The 22,277-nt window shown below is 46.6% G+C and overlaps 1 protein-coding gene across 2 annotated transcripts; it reads left to right on the top strand.

Annotated features, from left to right (window-relative positions):
* The first annotated feature begins 870 nt into the window (after positions 1 to 870).
* AKR1A1 (aldo-keto reductase family 1 member A1) lies at positions 871 to 17,377 on the top strand. Of its 2 annotated transcripts, XM_041738964.1 has the most exons (9): positions 874 to 1,252; positions 10,955 to 11,044; positions 14,088 to 14,207; positions 14,378 to 14,529; positions 15,154 to 15,349; positions 15,828 to 16,027; positions 16,283 to 16,355; positions 16,500 to 16,586; positions 17,222 to 17,377. In XM_041738964.1, exons 2-9 carry the CDS (start codon positions 10,961 to 10,963, stop codon positions 17,285 to 17,287), a joined length of 978 nt encoding a protein of 325 aa, XP_041594898.1. In that variant the 5' UTR covers positions 874 to 1,252; positions 10,955 to 10,960; the 3' UTR covers positions 17,288 to 17,377. The 2 variants fall into 2 exon arrangements, with proteins under 2 accessions (XP_041594899.1, XP_041594898.1); XM_041738965.1 differs by lacking the exon at positions 10,955 to 11,044 and having other exon boundaries at positions 871 to 1,252.
* Positions 17,378 to 22,277: the final 4,900 nt, after the last annotated feature.

A 22,277-nucleotide genomic window follows, 5' to 3' on the forward strand; every position in this document is an offset into this window, starting at 1 on the left:
GAGTCCCACATCCGGCTCCCTGCACGGAGCCTGCTTCTCCCTCTGCCTGTGTCTCTGCCTCTCTCTCTCTCTGTGTCTCTCATGAATAAATAAATAAATAAAACCTTCAAAAAAAATAAAACATGTTTATAAAGTCTAACACAGGACCTGGGACATTAATTTTTTAAGATTTATTTATTCATTAGAGACACACACACACAGAGAAGCAGAGACACAGGCAGAGTGAGAAGCAGGCTCCATGCAAGGAGCCCTACATGGGACTCGATTCCCGGTCTCCAGGATCAGGCCCTGGGCTGAAGGCAACGCTAAACCTCTGCGCCAGCGGGCTGCCCGGGACCTGGCGCATTAACGCGCAGCCAAGGTCCACAGTCCAGGGTCGGGACCCATGCACTTTCTATCTCTTGGAGCCCATAGGCCTGAGGTCTTCCTCGTTACAGACAACTCTTAGGCTGCGGCTACTTTCTGAGCCTGTTTACCTGACCAGGTAAGCGGGCCGGCCTCAGGTAGACGCCGGGAACCTGGCTGACTCTAAGGGAAAGGAGCGGGAGCTGGTTCTTTCTTTCTTTTTAAAAAATTTTTATTTATTTATTCACGACAGACAGAGAGAGAGATGGAGGCAGAGACACAGGCAGAGGGAGAAGCAGGTTCCCCGCAAGGAGCCCGACGTGGGACTGGATCCGGGATCGCGGGACCGGCAGGCGTTGGTTCGGTGAATCCAGGCGGAGGCGGCCGGAGGAGCAATTGCCACGCGACACTGTGGCCCTCCCACTCCCGCAGCGGCCGCTCCCCAGAAGGCGGCGCGGCCTAGAGCGGCGGCGCGCGGTGCACTGTGGGCCAGCAGAGGCGCGGGCCGGCAGCCGCCGGAGCCCCCACGTGGCAGACAGCTGGGGGTTCGGCCAGCCCCGCGTGCTCCAAACTTGCGCAGCGAAGCGTGTCTAAACTCCTGCCAATCCGACCGCTAACCCCTAGAGGTGGGGAAGGTGCAGGCTGCCTGCTCTGGCTTCCGCCAGCTCCTCACGGGGGACAGGGGTGGGGTCCGCCGCCGCGCGTGATGTTGAAAGCCCAGCCCTCTCCCCTCTGGGAGGAGCTTCCTCGTCGCTGCCAGACTTAAGCCAGGTCCCGGCCTTCAGCATCGGGCCATCTTCCCTCGCAGCCCAGCAGGTCCCGGAGCTGAGGCGTGTTGGATCGTGGGCAGGGCACAGAACCGAGCAGAGGTCACACTGCCTCGTTGACGCTCTGCGCTCCAGCCGGGGTGAGTTGCTGCTGCTGCTCCCATCTCCTCCTGCCCTCCCCGAATAGAGCAGAGAGCTCAGGCTCTGGAGGCAGTCTGACTCGGTTTCCCATTTGAACCCTGTGTGGTGATGTTTAAATTCTCAGTTTGTCTGGACCTCAGTTTTCTCACCCATGAAATGAGTTCCTACATCGCAACTGCGGTGTGAGTTAAGTGAGATAAAGCTTTTAAAAGCGTGTGTCCAGGGATCCCTGGGTGGCGCAGCGGTTTGGCGCCTGCCTTTGGCCCAGGGCGCGATCCTGGAGACCCGGGATCAAATCCCACGTCGGGCTCCCGGTGCATGGAGCCTGCTTCTCCTTCTGCCTGTGTCTCTGCCTCTCTCTCTCTCTGTGTGTGACTATCATAAATAAATAAAAATTAAAAAAAAAAAAAAAGCGTGTGTCCACTGTTAGGTTGCTCAGGAAGTTTTAGTTGAACTCTTTTGAGGACAGGTCTGAAACCTGGACTTTGCCATGAAGAGGTGGGAAAATGAAGAAGGAGGGAGCCAGGTTATGAAAGATATTACTAAGGAGCGCTTAGGTAGGCAAGAACTGCTGGAAGACTTTGAGCCTTGGAGTCACAAGGTCAGATTTAATGAATGGATTGTAGGGAGAGGGGCCGCACTGAAGCAGAGAGATTGGTGGTTCAGGTAGGTGTGGTTCAAGCTAGAGCAGTGGCGGTGGAGACAGACATGGATGGACTGGAGAAAGACTTAAGAAATATATTTTTTATTTTACTTTTTAAAGATTTTATTTATTTATTCATGAAAGACCAGAGAGGCCGAGACACAGGCAGAGGGAGGAGAAGCAGGCTCCATGCAAGAAACCTGATGTGGGACTCGATCCCGGGAACCAGGATCACACATGCCCTGAGCCAAAGGCAGATGCTCAACCTCTGAGCCACCCAGGCGTCCCATGAAATAATATATTTTTAAATTCTTTTCACATACATCAAGAAGTACATGAAGTGTTACTGCAATTTTAGGTTTTACATTACAGTTTAAACTATATCTGTTAAAAAAATTTACCAATATTAATAGGATTTTTAACCCAGCCAAATAGACCAAGTCTTGGTCACTGTTACTGTTAGTTCTCTGCTGAGCGGGGAGACAGTGCAGGGTTCAGTCCTGGGATTATGATCTGAGCCAAAGGCAAACGTTTAACCAACTGAGCCACCCAGAGGCCTCCTTCCTCTTTGTTTGCTCACCAACACGATTTTTGCAGGAACTCTGGCCTTTCTATGGAATTGCATAGATACTTCCTAGAAGTGGCTGGAATGAGTAAAGTTAGTTTAGGCACCTGTGGTGGGTTTGGGAAAGCTGGGGCATGTTTTTCCATTGCTTCAGACCTCTGTTACAATGAGACTGGAATCTGAACTGTCACCAGATGGGGTTACTGTTAATTCGGCTCTTCAGCCTACCCATACACAGGCTGCAAGACCTCCCTAAAAGAGTCTTTTTTTTTTTTTTAAATTTTTTTAAATTTTATTTATTTATGATAGGCACACAGTGAGAGAGAGAGAAGCAGAGACATAGGCAGAGGGAGAAGCAGGCTCCACGCACCGGGAGCCCGACGTGGGACTCGATCCCGGGTCTCCAGGATCGCGCCCTGGGCCAAAGGCAGGCGCCAAACCTCTGCGCCACCCAGGGATCCCCCCTAAAAGAGTCTTGATGGTTCTGATCAGACCTGTTACTTTCCCCAAGACCTCAGTTTTCTTTCTTTTTCCTTTTTTTTTTTTTTTAAGATTTTATTTATCTATTCATGAGAGACACACACACACAGAGGCAGAGACACAGGCAGAGGAAGAAGCAGGCTCCATGCAGGGAGCCCGATGCGGGACTCGATCCCGGGATCCAGGATCATGACCTGAGCCGAAGGCAGATGCTCAACCGCTGAGCCACCCAGGCGTCCTGATCTCAGTTTTCTTATTTACACAGTAGCGATTCCAGTATCATCCTGTATGAAAACATGGTTGTTGTTTTTCTGAAAATGGTAAAGGGCTTTGATATCTTTCAGAGATTATTCTTTCCAGGTTACCCAAGAAGTAAAGAAAGAAGGTGATGAAGGCAGTGACTTCCTCAGATGTTCCCCCCCCACCAGCTGTTAAGTTCTCCCCCTTGACACATTTGCCTTTGTGTGTGTCTTTATTGTGTATGTGTGTTTGTGTATGCTTACATGTGTGTTTCTTTCTTTCTTTTTTTTTTTTAAGATTTTATTTATTCACGAGAGACACAGTGAGGCAGAGATACAGGCAGAGGGAGAAGCAAGCTCCATGCAGGGAGCTTGATGTGGGACTCGATCCTGGAACTCCAGGATCACACCTTGAGCTAAAGGCAGATGCTCAACCGCTGAGTCACCCAGACTTCCCAACACGTGTGTTTCTATGTGTTGTATGGGCCAGGCATTCTAGGAGTGAGGGGTTCAGATAGGTATTATGCTCTGACCTCAAGGAGTACCTTGGTTTGTGAGGGAAACAAATATAAACAAAAAACTGCCACCATGTGCATAGCTATTGGTGCGTGGGAGGAGAAATGCTAGCCAAAGGATGAGCAGCAGTTAGCTAGGCAGGGGTAGGACTTGGGGAAGCAAAGTGTGCCTGGAGTCACGTAAGTGAAAGCTGGTTCTGTAAAGTCTGAAACCTGGAGTTTGCCATGAAAAAGTGGGAAAGTGGGAAAATGGGAAGGTGGAGGCCACGTTATAAAAGGTGTTACTAAGGAGTGTAGACTTCATACTGAAGGTAGGCAAAAACAGTTGAAAGATGAGCCTCTGAGTCACATGGTCAGATTTAGTGAATGGATTATAGGGAGAGGGGCTACACTGGAAACAGGAGATTGGTTCAGGTAGGTGTGGTTCAAGCTAGAGCAGTGGCAGTGGAGACAGATATGGATGGACTGGAGAAAGAAAAAAGAAATATTTTGAAATCCTTTTCACATACCTCAAGAAGTACGTGAAGTGTTATTGTAGTCTTAGGTTTTACATTACAGTTTAGAGCAAACTGTATCTTTTTAAAAAATATTGACCAATATTAATAGGGTTTTTAACCCAGCCAAATTGACCAAATCTTGGTCACTGTTACATATTTAAAGTAGTTTTCTATGCTGGCTTCTTAGAAGTACAGGCAAGGATATACTCTCCTACCCATCACCTGTCAAACCATAATCTGATAGATAATACTAAAAAATGCCAAATGAACTAAAATAATTTATTTAGATATTTTTTTCAAGACCCTGTGGATTGTACTATGAATTGTTTAACAGTTGTTATCCAGGGCCTTGAGTCCCTGCTGAGAGAGGTATACCGAATGAAGAGCATTGGTCAGGCACTGTGCAAAGTACTTGATAGGGCGTCTCTTCAAAATGGGGGAGGGGTCCTGAGATTCAAATCCAAGTCTGTGCAATCGCAGGCCTTGAACCATTTCCTTTGTGGTTTGCTGCTGGATACAATGAGTAGAGTTTTGGACATGTTGAGTCTTAGATACCTATAGGATGTATGGGTAGAGATGTCCAGAGGGAGCTGCAGGTCCAGGACTGGGTTGGGCAGAATCAGTGCTTAACATGGTAAGTGAAGACATGAGCTTAACTAGGGAGTGGGAGGAGGTTTGGAGACAGAACTCTGAGGGACACTAACATTTGTGAGAGATAGAGGAGAGGCCCATGCAGCCGGGAACACTCATGTAAATACTGCTTCCTCTTTTTCCTGTGTTTTTAAGTTTCCTGCATCCAGGCAGCAGCTGTAGAGTCCTCCTCTGAGAAGGGAAGACAGCCCCAGACAGAAGGAATGTAGATGCTGATTTGGGAATAATAAAACCCGAGTCCTTTTTTTATTTTTATTTTTATTAAGGATTTTTTTAATTAAGGATTTTAAGTAATCTGAACATCCAACATAGGACTTGAACTTACAACCCCACGATCAAGAGTTGCGTGCTCTACCAGAGCACGATCAGAGTTGCGTGAGCCAGCCAGGTGCCCCTAAAACCTGAGTCCTGGGCAGCCCAGTGGCTCAATGGTTTAGCGCCGCCTTCAGCCCAGAGTGTGATCCTGGAGACCCGAGATTGAGTCCCATGTCAGGCTCCCTGCATAGAGCCTGCTTCTCCCTCTGCCTGTGTCTCTGCCTCTCTCTCTCTCTTTCTCTCTCTCTGTGTCTCTCATGAATAAATAAATAAAATCTTTTTTTTTTTTAATAAATAAAATCTTAAAAAAAATCCCTTCCCTCCATCAATATCAAAAGTATTTACACAGGATACATTTTTTCCTCCCCCACAGAATACATATTAAAAAAATAAATAAAACCTGAGTCCTGATACCACTTATGCCCCCCTCCCCACCATGCAGCTTTTCTTTTTTATGTGTAAATCTTCTCCCAAGTTCTTTTTTTTTTTAAATTTTTTTAAAGATTTTATTTATTTATTCATGAGAGAGAGAGAGGCAGAGACACAGGCAGACAGAGAAGCAGGCTGCATGCAAGGAGCCTGATGTGGGACTCGAACCTGGGAATCCAGGATTACACCTTGAGCCAAAGGCAGGCGCTCAACCACTGAGCCACCCAGGCATCCCATTTTTAATTTTAATTTTTTAGGATTTTATGTATTTGAGACAGCGCACAAGCAGAGGGGAGTGAGAGGGACAGAGAGAAGCAGCCTCCCCGCCAAGCAGGGGGCCTGACGTAGGGCTCCATCCTAGGACCCCAGGGTCATTACTGAGCCAAAGGCAGACCCTCAACTGACTTTGCCACCCAGATTCACCACCACCCCCTTTTTATTTTTATTTTTTAAAATTTTATTTATTTATTCATGATAGACAAAGAGAGAGAGGCAGACACAGGCAGAGGGAGAAGCAGGCTCCATGCAGGGAGCCTGACAAGGGACTCCAGGATCACGCGGGACTCCAGGATCATGCCCTGGGCCAAAGGCAGGCGCTGTACCACTCAGCCACCCAGGGATCCCCCACCACCCCCTTTTTATTTTTATTTTTTATTTTTAATTTTTTTTACCACCCCCTTTTTAAAGATTATATTTATTAGAGAGCCTGTGAGGAGGGGAAGAGCAGAGGGGGGAGGAGAGGGACAGTCAGACACTATGCACGGAGCCCAACACGGGGCTCCATCCCAGGACCCTGAGATCACGACCTGAGCCAAAGGCAGATGCTTAACTGACTGAGCCACCCAGGTGCCCCAAACGTCTCCCAAATTAACATAAGGGTTTCTGATTGCTGCCAGAGGCCAAGCTAGGCAGTTCCTGACAGCTTCAGAGCCTGTTAATGCAGGAGAAGGCTGGAAAGTGAATCCCCGAGGCAGAAGATGAAGAAGTCAGGAGCTGGCAAAGTATGATTTCCTGTCCTAGAGAAAAACATTTGTTCTCTGTGCCCCTCCATTCTTTCCTTTGAAGCTCTTGTCCTTTGAACCTCTTCGTTAGGTGTTCCTTATTCTATGACACCCCCCCTCACACACACCCCCTTGCCCCGCGCCCAACCTCCCGGCCTCTTGGGTTTTTGTTTTTTTTTTTTCCTCTTGGGTTTTCTGTTTCACCATCAAAAGGGAGAAGCAAGCATCAGGTTTCTTCCTTTTTGCCTTAGACTAGGCTTTTGTTCAAGCTCTCAGCCTAAGTCCATGTGTAATTTCAGAGTTCTCCAATGTGTGCTAGGAAATCTGGAAGAGGCCAGCAGGTCACCTGTTTGGGGATCAAGCACAGGTCACCAGCCACAGACTCTGGTGGCAACTGGCAGACTAGTTCCTCCTGTGAAGTCCAGACAAACTTGCCTGATCCCTGGGAAGTTTGGTAACAGTACTACCCTCAGTGATCTGTGGTTTGCTGCCCAGACTGAACAATTTTGTTTCTGTTTCAGCAGAAAAAGGTACCCATAAACCATGGTATGCTAGACTATAAAAATCTTCCAGAGTTGGAAGTATTAGGAAAAACAATTGTGGTATGTCAGTTATATTTACAACTTGTCTTATTTCCTGCTCTACCATAATATTCTTGATGTCTTTTCAGAACTTAGAAACAAAGGTTATATTTATAAAGTTATTGCTGGCAATGAAATCAATCCCAAGGAAGTGATATCTATAGTATTGAGGAGATCAAGGGAAAAGGTTATTTCAAGCTCATTGGCTCTTAGGTTGAGCATTCTTTTTCTTTTCCCTTTCGCTTGGATAACTCCTATTCATCAAGACTTGATTGACTCACGGACGCCTTGCTGGCTCAGTGGTAGAGTATGCACCTTTTATTTATTTATTTTTTAAGAGAGAGAAAGAGAGAACAGAAGTGAGAGGGAGAGAGAGAGAAAGGCAGACGCTCAACCACTGAGCCACCCAGGTGTCCCTTCTTTTTTTTTTTTTTTAGATTGGTGGATTGAGGCAAAGGGAGATGGAGAGAGAGAATCTTTTTTTTTTTTTTTTTTGGAGAGAGAGAATCTTTTTTTTTTTTTTTTTTTTAATTTTTTTTTTTTTAAATTTTTTATTTATTTATGATAGTTACAGAGAGAGAGAGAGAGGCAGAGACACAGGCGGAGGGAGAAGCAGGCTCCATGCACCGGGAGCCTGATGTGGGATTCGATCCCGGGTCTCCAGGATCGCGCCCTGGGCCAAAGGCAGGCGCCAAACCGCTGCGCCACCCAGGGATCCCTGAGAGAGAGAATCTTAAGTAGGCCCCACACCCAGCTCGGAGCCCAATCTCAGGATCCTGAGGTCATGACCTGAGCTGAAATCAGGAGTTGGACACTTAACCAACTGAGTCACTCAGGCGCCCCAAGCATGCAACTATTGTTCACGGGGTTGTGAGTTTGAGCCCCAACATTAGATGTAGAGATTACTTAAAAATAGAATCTGGGGATCCCTGGTGGCTCAGCGGTTTAACGCCTGCCTTCGGCCCAGGGCGTGATCCTGGAGTCCCAGGATCGAGTCCCACATCGAGCTCCCTGCATGGAGCCTGCTTCTCCCTGTGCCTATGTCTCTGCTTCTCTCTCTCTCTCTCTCTCTCTCTCTCTCTCTCTGTATCTCTCATGAATAAATAAAAATATATATATATTTTAAAAAAATAGAAAATCTTGGGCAGCCCCAGTGGTTGAGTGGTTTAGCGCCACCTTCAGCCAAGGGCCTGGTCCTGGAGACCCGGGATCAAGTCCCATGTCGGGCTCCCTGCATGGAGCCTGCTTCTCCATCTGCCTGTGTCTCTGCCTCTCTCTCTCTCTGCGTCTCTCATGAATAAATAAATAAAATAAAATAAATAATTTGTCTTAAAAAAAAAAGAAAAAGGAAAGAAAATCTTGGGCAGCCTGGTGACTCAGCGGTTTAGCGCCGCCTTCAGCCCAGGGTGTGATCCTGGAGACCTGGGATCGAGTCCCATGTCAGGCTCCCTGCATGGAGCCTGCTTTTCCCTCTGCCTGTGTCTCTGCCTCTCTCTCTCTCTCTCTCTCTCTCTCATGAATAAATAAAATCTTAAAAAATAAAATAAAATGAAGTCTTTTGGGATGCCTGGGTGGCTTAGCGGTTGAGCGTCTGCCTTCAGCTCAGGGCATGATCCCGGGATCTGGACTCTGAGTCCTGTGCCAGGCTCCCTGTAGGGAGCCTCCTTCTCCTTCTCCTCTGCCTATGTCTTGCCTCTCTGTGTGTGTCTCCTGGGATCACATCCTGAGCCAAGGCAGATGCTCAGTCTCTGAGCCACTCAGGTGCCCCAAAAATAAAATCTTAAAAAAAAAAAAAATCAAATATTATTTCCAAGAAGCCATCCTAGCAGGGTTACTCTTTTCTTGTAGCAGTTGTGCAGATTTTAGTCCTATCTCATACATTGTACTAATACCCTCTCTCCTCACTACACCAGCCCATAATAAACTCCAAGAGGGCAGGGACTCTGAATATGTGGGTCTCTTAGGCCCACCACAAGACCTGGAGTATTCATCTTTTACTGACTGAATGAGTATTTGTGGGCCCTTTGGAGACTTCTGATTTTCAAAGCTCTCCAAAGAGGGTTGCTCCAGTAACACCTGTTTTGTTCAGTTGGAAATTTTCTTGTGTCTATAATTTATTGCTTTCTGCTATATCTGATTCCCCTTCCTGGAAAGCCTTCTCCCCTTGACTCCCCTTGGGGAAGTCCAACTTAAAAGCCAATGTCTATATTCCCTGGTCCTTGCCCTACAGACGTCATTTGCTTTTCTGTAGCACATTGTAATAGGTGTCTACTGTGAGGTACAACACATGAATATTAGGAGTCTGTTTACCTGGCCCTTTTTTGTCTTTTTCCATTGGCTCCTCCTTGGTTCCTTTGCTTTGCTACTTCTCAGCTGTTGATTTGGGGGCAAATAACTTCACCTCTCTGAGTTTGCTTTTTTCTTTTCTTTTTTTTAAAGATTTTATTTGTTCATGAGAGACACACACACACACACACACACACACAGAGGCTGGTGGTATGCTAGTGAGCCACCCAGGGATCCCCTGAGTTTGTTTTTTTCTTTTTTCCTTTCTTTTCCTTTTTTTTTTTTTTTTTTGATAAAGATTTTATTTATTTATTTATTTTATTTATTTATTTTTTTTAAATTTTATTTTTTATTTATTTTATGATAGGCACACAGTGAGAGAGAGAGAGAGAGAGAGAGGCAGAGACACAGGCAGAGGGAGAAGCAGGCTCCATGCACCGGGAGCCTGACGTGGGATTCGATCCCGAGTCTCCAGGATCGCGCCCTGGGCCAAAGGCAGGCGCCAAACCGCTGCGCCACCCAGGGATCCCAAGATTTTATTTATTTATTCATGAGAGACACACAGAGAGAGAGAGAGGCAGAGACACAGGCAGAGGGAGAAGCAGGCTCCATGCAAGGAGCCTGACATGGGACTCGATCCTGGGTCTCCAGGATCACGTCCGGGACTGAAGGCGGCGCTAAACCACTGAGCCACCTGGGCTGCCCTGAGTTCGCTTTTTTCATCTAAAAAATGGTATACTGGGCAGCCCGGGTGGCTCAGCAGTTTGGCACCTGCCTTTGGCCCAGGGCATGATCCTGGAGACCTGGGATCGAGTCCCACATTGGGCTCCCTGCATGGAGCTTGTTTCTCCCTCTGGTGTGTCTCTGCCTCTCAATGTGTGTGTGTGTGTCTCTCATGAATGAATAAATAAATAAAATCTTTAAAAAATTAAAAAATAATAAAAAAATAAAAAATGGTATACTTCCCTTGTAAGACTCCACTCTGGCCTAGCAGCATGCAGATCAGACCAGTCTGTGAGGGACTAGGAGAATCTCTAGTTTCTGAGAGCCTCCTGGGAATGTTTGTTTCATCCTCAGAAAGGTGACCTGTTCCTGAATCTGTTCTGTCACTTGGTCTCACTTTGACTTATCGTGGCCTTTGCTATCTTACAGTGGCTTGAGACTTTATGTTGTCAAGTCTGGGTACTTCAGGGAGCCACCCACCTTTGTTTTTAGGTATTAGAGCTCTCTGACACAGATCTTTAGCCCGGTAGAAGGAAGGACAGCCAGGCTGGTGGTCCAGTTAATGTTTGTCCAGGAACTCCTAGCTTTGGTTGGTTCTGGTTATGCTGTTTTAGCTGCCCTCTGCTTACAGGCATGTATGCACAATCATGTATTTGTTGTCTCACGTCTGTGCTCCCTTTACCACCCATGTTTTATGGCACTCTTGACCAATGGGTAGCAGAGGCTCAAGCAGCAACACTGACCCCCATACCATTCTCTTCCCATTGGTGTTTCAGGGGGCGATGGCGGCTTCATGTGTCCTCCTACACACTGGGCAGAAGATGCCCCTGATTGGGCTGGGCACCTGGAAGAGTGATCCTGGCCAGGTGAGAAATGGAGGACAGGGAGGAGGGCTTCTTGCACCTCTGCCAGGGAAAAGGGAGAATTTGAGAGAGGGCCCCTGAATTTTCCCTAGCAGCCCCATCCTGGTACTCTATTTCAGGTAGGGATGAGCCTGAAAGGCACTGGGAAGAAACAAGGGAAGAAGAGGCCAGCAGTGAGCCCTTGGCTTCCTCAGCTAACTCAAAGGAACGGCTGCGGGGCCCAGAAGGGCTAAGGGAATAGGAAGGAACCGTTTCCCTAATGAGATCTGTACTGAGTCCTGTGGCAGACATGGGACCCCACTGTGGCCCTGTGCTGATCCCTAATATGGCGTTTATGTGCTGTGATCATATCTTCCTCTCCCACACAGGGCTCAAGGGCTGGGCCACTCCCTAGTGTTCAGTCCAGAAGTAGGCACATGATAGGTGTCAGGGTTTGAAGAATAGCTGTCAACTGTAGAGACCAAGGGTTAGTAAACTTTTTCTTTTCTTTTAAGATTTGTTTATTTATTTATTCATGAGAGACGCAGAGAGAGATGCAGAGACCGGTGGAGGGAGAAGCAGGCTTCTCACAGGGAGCCCAATGTGAGACTCAATCCCCAGACCTGGGATCACACCTTGAGCCTAAGGCAGATGCTCAACCACTGAACTACCCAGGCATCCCAGCAAACTTTTTCTTAAAGAACCAGATGCTTAATGGTTGAGATTTTGCTGGACAAGTTGCAAAATGGGGGCAATTATATCCTTAAGTAACCTTTTAAAGATGTAACAACCATTCTTAGCTGAAAAAAACAAAAGGCTAAAAAAAAAAACAAAAACAAAAACAAAAAAAACAAAAAAAACAAAAGGCTAGCTGGAGTTTAATAACCCTAGTATAGACTCTTCCAATTTAGGGGAGTGTGGGAATCGAGACCAGCTTTCCTAGGGTTGTTGTAACTAGAGATGCAGCTCCCACCTGGGGTGGGGCATCTTCCCAGGGCTTCTTCCTGCTTTGGAAATCTGAGTCAGAGTTTAGAGAAGTTTGGGGATTAAGTTTGAGAAGGACTTTTGGCAGGGAAAAGAGCCTCTTCTCTCTTGGAATTAGGCTGGTATTTGTGGTGTGCTCTGCCTCTTTTTCCTTTGTTTTCCTTCCTCTAGCTGCCTAGAACCCTGGAGCCAGGGTGTCTGTACTCCAGGCAGTTGCTGACACCGCCCAGGACAGGTCTAGGAGCTAGGTAAAGGCAAGGGGTGGAAATCAGAACCTGGGCCAAGACTGGGGGTATGGGTCAGCAGGATGAGGGGAGTACGTCTGGATAGTAAGAGCTGTACCTAGATGGAGACTTTTTTTTAAAAGATTTTATTTATTTATTTTTTATTTATTTATTTATTTTAATTTTTTTAAAAATTTATTTATTTTAGTCACAGAGAGAGGGAGAGAGAGAGAGGCAGAGACACAGGCAGAGGGAGAGAGAGCCCGACGTGGGACTCGATCCAGGGTCTCCAGGATCACGCCCCGGGCTGCAGGCGGCGCTAAACCACTGCGCCACCGGGGCTGCCCTGATTTTTTTTTTTTTTTAAGATTTTATTTATTTATTTATTTATTTATTTATTTATTATTTATTTATTTATTTTAAAGATTTTGTTTATTCATTCATTCAGAGAGAGCGAAGAGAGAGGCAGAGACACAGGTGGAGGGAGAAGCAGGCTCCATTCAGGAAGCCCGATGTGGGACTCGGTCCCAGGTCTCCAGGATCACACCCCAGGCTGCAGGCGGCGCTAAACCACTGTGCCACCGGGCTGCCCTTAAGATTTTATTTATTTGAGAGAATGAGAGAGAACGAGCTTGAGGGAGAAAGGGCACAAGCAGAGGGAAGGGGTAGAGGAAGAAGTAGATTCCTCACAGAGCAGGGAGCCTGATCCCAGACTTGATCCCAGACTCTGGGATTATGACCTGAGCTGAAGTCAGACATTTAACTGACTGAGCCACCCAGGCACCCTAGATGGGGATCTTAAAAGGCAAGGCCCTGGCACCCTTGGTTCTGCTTTTTTTTTTTTTTTTTTAATATAGCTGTATTTTTATTATTTTTCTTAAAGATTTTTATTTATTCATGAGAGACACACACAGAGAGAGGCAGAGACACAGGCAGAGAGAGAAGCAGGCTCAACGCAGGGAGCCCGACGTGGGACTCGATCCCGGGTCTCCAGGATCACACCCTGGGCTGAAGGTGGCACCAAACCACTGAGCCACCAAGGCTGCCCTGGTTCTGCTTCTGATGCCAGGTTTCTAGTTTGTTTTTTAGCAAATTGACTGACCTGTCCGCCTACTTTGTGTCTGCTTTCTTCTCTCCCAACAGAGGGCTCTGGGCCCAGCTTCCATCTCACTTCTCTGCCTTCCTTAATTTTTTCCCCCCTCTCAGAGCTCTTTTGCTCCTTCGAACTCCCAGAGCTCACTTGATCTACAGGGCTCCGTAAGGATCTCTCAGTGTAGCACTGGCCTATAAATTATTTACCTGTGTATTGTGTTTCCCTAATCAGCTCCTCAGACCTAGAGAACCAGTCTCCATGACCTAAACTTCTGTTTTCTTTTAATGTATCCATCCATCTACTGAGCGTCTGAGAGTACCAATGTTAGGTTTTTTTGTTTTTTGTTTTTTAAAGATTTTATTTATTTTTTCATGAGACACACAGAGAGAGGGGGGCAGAGACACAGGCAGAGGGAGAAGCAGGCTCCATGTAGGGAGTCTGACGTGGGACTCCATCCCAGGTCTCCAGGATCATGCCTCTGGCTGAAGGTGGCACTAAACCGCTGAGCCACCTGGGCTGCCCCAATGTTGGTTTTTTACTAGGCCCCACTGAGATTGCTTGGGTAGGAGGGAATCTAGGGGATTATTAGGCCAGCGCAAAGGGTTTGGGGTCTCTGAAGAGGCTTCAAGTCCCCTAGACTAGAACCATTTTTCATCTTCCCACTCCTACATTATGGATAACTGCCCCTTTCCCCATTAGTGACCCTCAGGAGGGCAGTTTCTGGCCTAGGCCAACAGAACTGAAACCTTTGCATCTCACCTGGCAGGTAAAAGCAGCTATTATGTATGCCCTGAGTGTAGGCTACCGCCACATTGACTGTGCTGCTATCTACGGCAATGAGGCTGAGATCGGGGAGGCCCTGAAGGAGAATGTAGGACCTGGCAAGGTGAGGACTAGGGTGATGGAGGGGTGGGGTGAGGGCTGGAGTCCTGGCTGGAGGGATCTGGCAACGTCTTCCTTCTAATTCCTTGCCCAGAGGTGAGGGTAGGTGAAATTATTTACCTGTGTATCGGTTGCCCATGGCTCTTCTCACTATGGGCCCTGCCCCTGTACCAGGTGGTGCTTCGAGAGGAGCTATTTGTGACTTCTAAGCTGTGGAACACTAAACACCACCCCAAGGATGTGGAGCCTGCCCTCCGGAAGACACTGGCTGACCTCCAGCTGGAGTATTTGGACCTGTACCTGATGCACTGGCCTTATGCCTTTGAGTGAGTCTTGCCAGGGTCTTCATCCAGCGAGTCAGGTGTTGGGGGAGTTATGGTAGTAACTTGTAAGGCACAGGAGCAGGGCAGGAGAGGAACATTCCTCAGCTTGCCATGGGAACTCAGCCTTTTATGCCATCACAGCCAAGAGTTTAGCTACAGCAAAGGAGTGTAGCTTCACATGAGGTGGATCCTAGGGATACATGGGTGGTCCCTCCCCCTCCCTTTATTCATTCAGGAAACTACTGGCTTCTGCTGAGCTAGGCCTAGGATTGCAGTAGAGAATCAGCTCCAGCAGAGGGTATGAGAGGAGCCTACCAGGAGCTCTGTGCCAGTCCTAGAAGAAGGTTGCAAGAACATGCAACTCTTTGAGGAGGAAGGAGTTCAGAAAGACTTCCCAGAGGAGAGGAGATACAATTTGTATCTAGGAAGAAGAGGAGAGGGAATGGGCGTTCTATATAGAGTTAACACCTGGGTCATGACCTGAGAGGGTGGAAGAGCATGCTTGTTTTTTTATTCTTGGCCTTTTGCCCTTTCTGGGCTTGGTATGGGGACACAGAGTGGCTGGATGGGCAGATAAGGCAGGAGCCTTGCATTTGTGCCCACTCATGGGGGGCTGTCTTTACTTAGGCGGGGAGACAACCCTTTCCCTAAAAATGCCGATGGGACAATCCGCTATGACTCTACCCACTACAAGGAGACCTGGAAAGCTCTGGAGGCACTGGTGGCTAAGGGACTGGTACGAGCACTGGGCCTGTCCAATTTCAACAGTCGGCAGATCGATGATGTGCTCAGTGTGGCCTCTGTACGCCCAGCTGTCCTGCAGGTGAGCACAGCAACACAGATCTGTTGCTTTGAGGGCATATGTGTGTGCGGGAACATAAGTGAGCAGATGATGGGTCTACTTCATGGAGATGGCTAGCAAGTTTTCAGAAGTGTTGGCGTAGGAATTTTCTGCATAAAGGAGAGCATTGAGATAACTACACTGGAGTTAAAAAAAAACTAAAAAGTCTTTGATTCAAGCACAATGGAAATAAATGTGAACGATGTATGTGTAAAGTAAGGTTCTGTCAGTAAGAAGAAGTACTATGTATTGGTTCATATCAAACACAAGAATGTTAGAAAACCAAAAATAAAGACATTGAGGTGTGGGAAGAGAATGAATTGGAGTGGCAGGTGGAGAGTGGGGAAAGTGGGCTGAGGGGAATTGGGGAATCAGCAATGCAAGGTTGGCCGAGATGTGGGGGCCTCACAAGCTGGGTGAGACCAGCCGATAGTGATGGGTTTTTTTTTGTTTGTTTCAGGTGGAATGTCACCCATACTTGGCTCAGAAGGAGCTGATTGCTCACTGCCAAGCACGCGGCCTGGAGGTGACCGCTTATAGCCCTCTGGGATCCTCTGATCGAGCTTGGCGTGATCCTGATGAGCCTGTCCTACTTGAGGAGCCGGTAGTCTTGGCACTGGCTGAAAAGTATGGCCGGTCTCCAGCTCAGATCCTGCTCAGGTGTGGGCAGTCTTGGGGAAAGAAGTGGGGAGAGGGCACCTGGGTTGGGAGGCAAGGGTTGAGTGATTCCTTATCCAACTACCTGAGTGAGGCTGCTAATCTTGCTGTATAATCTAGGGGAAGCTACTCTGAGGCATGTTCCCCATTCTATTGGGGCTCAGGGACACCAGGAGTTTAGAGAAGGCTGTGTGGAGGACAAAACAATGATTGTGAGTACTGACTCCTCTTCCTAATCTACTTCAATCCCCCACCTAGGTGGCAGGTCCAGCGGAAAGTGATCTGCATCCCCAAGAGTATCACACCTTCACGTATTCTCCAGAACATCCAGGTACTTGGTGATGGGTCCTGTCTTCTTGGCCTCAACCTTTAGCCCGTTGGGACATAGTTTGGCTCCGACTCTGCCTGGCAAGAAGAAGAATCCTGGCTTCCACACACAAAGCTGATTTTCCTGATCCCTACTTCTTATCCCCAGGTGTTTGACTTCACCTTTAGCCCAGACGAGATGAAGCAGCTAGATGCCCTGAATAAAAATTGGCGATACATTGTGCCCATGCTCACAGTGAGTATATATCACCTGCCAGAGTTAGGGAGTATAAGATTTGGGGCAGAATTCTGGCCCAGATCTAGCCTCTCGGCCTTGCTGGTCAGAGGAGGAGCTGGATGTTGTTGGTAGGATTGCTGTCCTGAACACTGTGGGTTCTTTTCTTTTTATTAAGCTTGGGAAAGTAATAAGGCTTGGGGATAAAGCAATAGCCTTTGAGTCCCAGTCCAGCTTCGATATCTTGTGACCTAGAACAAGTTATTTAAGTTTTACAAGCCTCAATCTATCTGTAAAAGTATCCCAGTTCTTGATACATTGCAAGTTCTCAGTATATGGTATAAATGAGAAGAGGCTTTAAGGCATTCTCAGTCTTGGTAGAGGAATTGAGGTTGGGTTGAAGCCTGTTACGGGTAGGGAAATAAATAGTTCCTTATTCCAGTTGAGACTATGAACTCTTAGGGGCAGGGACAGGTATACACCAGGCTATGGATTGCTAGAATGTCAATACTGGCATTCTCTGGTGCTCAGGGTCCTGCCACTGCCATCTGGCATAGTGCTATTTATAGGTGATGTTCAGGAGGATTCAGGGAAAGGCCCTGTGTCTTTGGAATGTCAACTCCTGCTAATAGAGTCATCTGTCTGTCTCTTTCCAGGTGGATGGGAAGAGGGTCCCGAGAGATGCAGGGCACCCTCTGTACCCCTTTAATGATCCATACTGAGACCACCACTTCCTGGTTTCCATCCCAGCTCTTCAACTACAAGGTCCTGCCACCCCCAGAAAGGAGTTAATAAAGCCATTGGAGCAGCCACACTACTTGCTTATTTGTCTGGTCAGACCTGAGATGGAAACTATTTCCCTTAGAGCTGCTGAGCTGAGGGATGCTGGATGCCACCTGTCCCAAGCCCCGACTTCTTTTCTTTTTTGTTTCTGGAGAAACCAGTATGTGGCTGAATTCCAGTTCTACTTTCTTGAATTAGGTACAATTGAGGTAGTACTGCCATCTAGTGGCAGCTCACAGCACTACATACTGTCCCAGAGTGCCCAAAATTAGTCTTCTCAGAGTGCCATCAAGGTACAGAGAGTCGTGTTGTTTCCTGGCACTGCTGGGCCTGGGTCTTGGATTCCCAACCACGACCACCACCACCTTGTTCAGTGCCTAGGTTTAGGACTATGAAGAGCCAAAAATACCTGTATATTTATAAGTTCAGGAATCCCAGCTTACAAAATCAGGAAAGGTAGGGATAGGGGCTTTGTCTCAGATGCTACAATCAGTGTGCATAGGCTCCGTGAAGAAGGTCTAGTGAGTCTGAAAACTGGTCACTCTGCACCTATCTTAAGGTTCTATCTTATGTATTTTGTAGTCCCACCAAAGGCTACTGAGGCTTTAGGAGAGCTTTTAAAAAATTCTAAACTTAAGTCACACAAAACTAATTTTAGTTTTCCAGTGGAACCATTGTTCTTCATTCAACAAATATTTATTGAGTACTTCTATGAGTTAGGCACAATACCATACCCAGGAGACCAAGACACATAGGTCCCTATGGTTTGAAGGAGGAGACAGACTTTAATTGCATAATTAGTTTAATTGCACTTAGAAGAAGTGCTATGAAAAGTGCAGAGTGAGGAGCCTACTGATTTAATCAGCTGAGGTATGAAGGAGGAATAGGAATTAATTAGTTTAAAAAGGTGAGAGTGGGAATAGTCTTCCCTGCAAATTGGATAGCTTAGGGGGGAAAAGCCTTGAAACTAGAAGTTATTGGAAAAACCTAAAGAAGTCTTCCATAAAAGCAAACAAACAAAAAAAAGTCTTCCATGATAGAACCTAAAAGTGAGGGGATCCCTGGGTGGCTCAGTGGTTTAGTGCCTGCCTTCAGCCCAGGGTGTACTCCTGGAGTCCCAGGATTGAGTCCCACATAGGACGCCCTGTGTGGAGCCTGCTTCTCCCTCTGCCTGTGTCTGCCTCTCTACTCTCTCTGTCTCTCATGAGTAAGTTAACAACAACAACAAAAACACCTGAAAGAGTGCAGATGGAATGGCATGGAAGAATGCTAAAATTAGGTAGGGCCTGGTGATAGCCTAGGAAACTGAGTTGGATTTTACTTTTATCCTGTATACAGCAGGAGGCCGAGGAAGAGAAGCCCCTGGGTGGCTCAGTTGGTGGGGCATCTGCCTTTGGCTCAGTTCATGGTCCCAGGGTCCTGGGATTGAGCTCTGCATTGGGCTCTCTGCTTGGCAGGGGCCTGCTTCCCCCCCCTTCCTCTGCCTTCCACTTTGCCTACTTGTGTTTACTCTCTCAAATAAATAAAATCTGGAGGAAAAAAAAAGCCAAGGAAGAGTTTGGAGCAGAATTAATTTGGTTTTATTTGTGTCTTAGCAGCACAACACTGGTGTAGTGGAGAGAATGGATCAAACAGATAAAATGTAGATAAAGGGAAGCATGATGGAAGTTAGTCTTTTTTCTCGTCCTTTGTACCTGAAACAACCCACACCTTAGCCCATTATACAGTTAACAAAAGTTACTTAAATGTTCAGTTTAGCTGTCACTTCCTCTGAGACATCTTTCCTGACCTCACCCTCCTCAGGTGGCTTGCTATACAATTCCATAGCTCCTTGACACACTTTGATGATCTAAGTTTCTACAGTTATGAAGTAGTTTGAATATGAGGCATATTAGTTTGCTAGGCCTGCTCTAATGGTACCACAGAATAGGTGGCTTAAAGAAAAGAGATTGATTTCTCTGGAAAGCTACAAGTCCAAGATCAAGTTATCAGCAGGATCGCTTCCTTCTGAATGTCATGAGGGGAGGATTTGTTCCAGGCCTTTCTCCTTGGCTTATAGGTGGCTATCAACCTGTGCCTCTAGATTTTCTTTTCTCTTTGTTGTATCTACATCCAAATTTCTTCTTCTTCTTCTCCTCCTTCTCTTTCTCCTTCTTTTGGCACTAGAAAAAACAGGATTTTATTATTCCAGTTATAAAGGGCAGGTCTTTGTAAGATGAGGGAGGGGATTCTGACAGCAGGGAGGAGGCCCCTACTTGCTGGTGATGAGTAGGTTCCATAGGACCATGATGGCCAAGTCCTCACACAGAAGCATCTTGGAGATGTAACAGTCCTTGTTGATTGACTTAGATTTTTTGCTTAGCCACTCTTGGGGACCTCAGTCCACATCAGTTTCACATTCTTCAGCACCATGTTGTAGTGCCTGTCTCCAAATATAGCTACATTCTGAGGTATTGGGAGTTAGGACTTAGTATATAAATTTGGAGAGGACACAATTCAGTCGATACCAGGAAGCAGAGGTTATAACATTAAATTATTCACAAATAAATAAATAAATAATTCCCTAATAAATCGACTGCTTAAAAATTATTCCTGACTCAAACATCTCACGCTGCTTAACTTTAGCATTGCTCTCTTGACATCTTTGTCTAGTCACTGGATAACACAGCATGCATTCACTGCAAAGTGAAGTTGCAAATTTTGTAAAAGATTGAAACCATGAAATGGTGATGTATGGTGAACTTCATACACCATACCCAAAGCCATTGAAAAGTGAAGATCTGAGAGTTAACCAAAAAAGAAAAGCAAAGATGAGGACACTCTCCTTTATTATTATTTTTAAAGATTTTATTCATGAGAGACACAGAGAAAGAGAGGCAGAGACATAGGCAGAGGGAGGAGAAGAGCAGGCTCCATGCAGGGAGACCAATGTGGGACCCCACTTCCAGGACTCAGGGATCACACCCTGAGCCAAAGACAGAAGCTCAAACACTGAGCCACTTAAAGATTTTGTTTATTTATTCATGAGAGAGAGAGAGAAAGGCAGAGACACAGGCAGAGGGAAAGCAGGCTCCATGTAGGGAGCCGGATGTGGGATTTGATTCCAGGACCTCAGAATCACACCTTGGGCTGAAGGTGGTGCTAGACCGCTAGCCACCAGGGCTGCCCTACATTCTGCTTTCTTATATCGAGATTTTTTATACACAAGTACAACCTAAGACCTCTCAGAAATTGCCTTGGGTCTGCAAGAGAGGAGGGTATGTCTCATACTCAAGTAGGAAAAATGAGACTTTGTGGCATTGTGTAGAAGGCATGTGAACCCTGTAGTCAGATTGGCAAACTTAAAAAAGGATACTTAAAAAAGGGACTGAATAAAAAGGGATGGATAACATGCATTTGAAAGAAATCACAGGGCAGCTTAGGTGGCTCAGCGGTTTAGCACCACCTTCGGCCCAGGGTATGATCCTGGAGACCTTGGATCAAGTCCCACATTGGGCTCCCTGCTTGGAGCCTGCTTCTCCCTCTGCCTGTGTCTCTGCCTCTCCCCCCCACCGCCCCGCCCTCTCTCTCATCTCTCATGAATAAATAAATAAAATATATATATATATATATTTTTTTAATGATAGTCACAGAGAGAGAGAGAGAGAGGCAGAGACATAGGCAGAGGAAGAAGCAGGCTCCATGCACCGGGAGCCCGACGTGGGATTCGATCCCGGGTCTCCAGGATCGCGCCCTGGGCCAAAGGCAGGCGCCAAACCGCTGCGCCACCCAGGGATCCCAATAAATAAAATCTTTAAAAAAAAAAAAAAGATCACAGTATTTGTTTAGGAGAATATCCATGAAGGAGCCCTGACATTTGTTCAAAGTACTAAAACACTGAAAATCCCTTTCTTGGTTGGGATGTTAACTTCTAGAATGTTCATGACAAGTTCTATTGCTTTTTTTCTCTACATTTCTCTCAGTGGATCATCCACACTTCCAATACCTGTATATACATCTGGAACTATCAATATGCCCATTCAGATATAAATGCTTGTTTTGTTTCTCTAACACTTGGGCCTTTGGCCTCTCAACGTTTTACTCTATCTTATTTTCGTTTTTGTTTTTGTTTTTTTTTTAGTTTTTATTTATTTATGATAGTCACACAGAGAGAGAGAGGCAGAGACATAGGCAGAGGGAGAAGCAGGCTCCCCACTTAATGGGAAGCCCACCTCGGGGCTTGATCCCAGGACCCTGAGATCATGACAGGAGCCAAAGGCAATGCTTAACCAACTGAGCCACCCAGGCGCCCCTCAACTACAATTTTTGACTTATATTTATTTATTTTGCAAATTTTTTTTAAAGATTTTATTTCTTTGTGAGAAACAGAGAGAGAGAGAGAGAGAGAGAGGTAGAGACACAGGCAGAAGGAGAGGCAGGCTCCATGCAGGGAACCCAATGTGGGACTTGATAGAGAGAGAGAGAGAGAGGTAGAGACACAGGCAGAAGGAGAGGCAGGCTCCATGCAGGGAACCCAATGTGGGACTTGATCCCAGGTCTCCAGGATCACGCCCTGAGCCAAAGGCAGATGCTCAACTGCTGAGCCACCCAGGCGTCCCAGTCTAACTGCTGCTTAAAAATTTTCAGCCTAACCTTTTACATCCTTATCTCCATCCTCTATTCCTAAAGGTAACTGCTGCAAACCTTCTCTTGCCAATCTGGTTGCCTCTTGGCTTTCCCCCATTGGGATTCTCCTTTCTTAGCTAGGTCAATTACTACCTGTCCGTCACTTTTCCAGCTTTTAAAATTTTAATGCTGTGGCTTCCTGGCCCATTATATTTAATCTTGTTTTACCTTAACAGCAACAACAAAACAAAAAACAAATAAAAGAATTTCGTTTATTGTTATGTAGACAGGCTTCAAAAGGGACTGGATGGATGTAAATGTATG

The sequence above is a fragment of the Vulpes lagopus genome, chromosome 23, assembly GCF_018345385.1.
Source record: "Vulpes lagopus strain Blue_001 chromosome 23, ASM1834538v1, whole genome shotgun sequence".
In the NCBI taxonomy this organism is placed as follows: Eukaryota; Metazoa; Chordata; class Mammalia; order Carnivora; family Canidae; genus Vulpes; species Vulpes lagopus.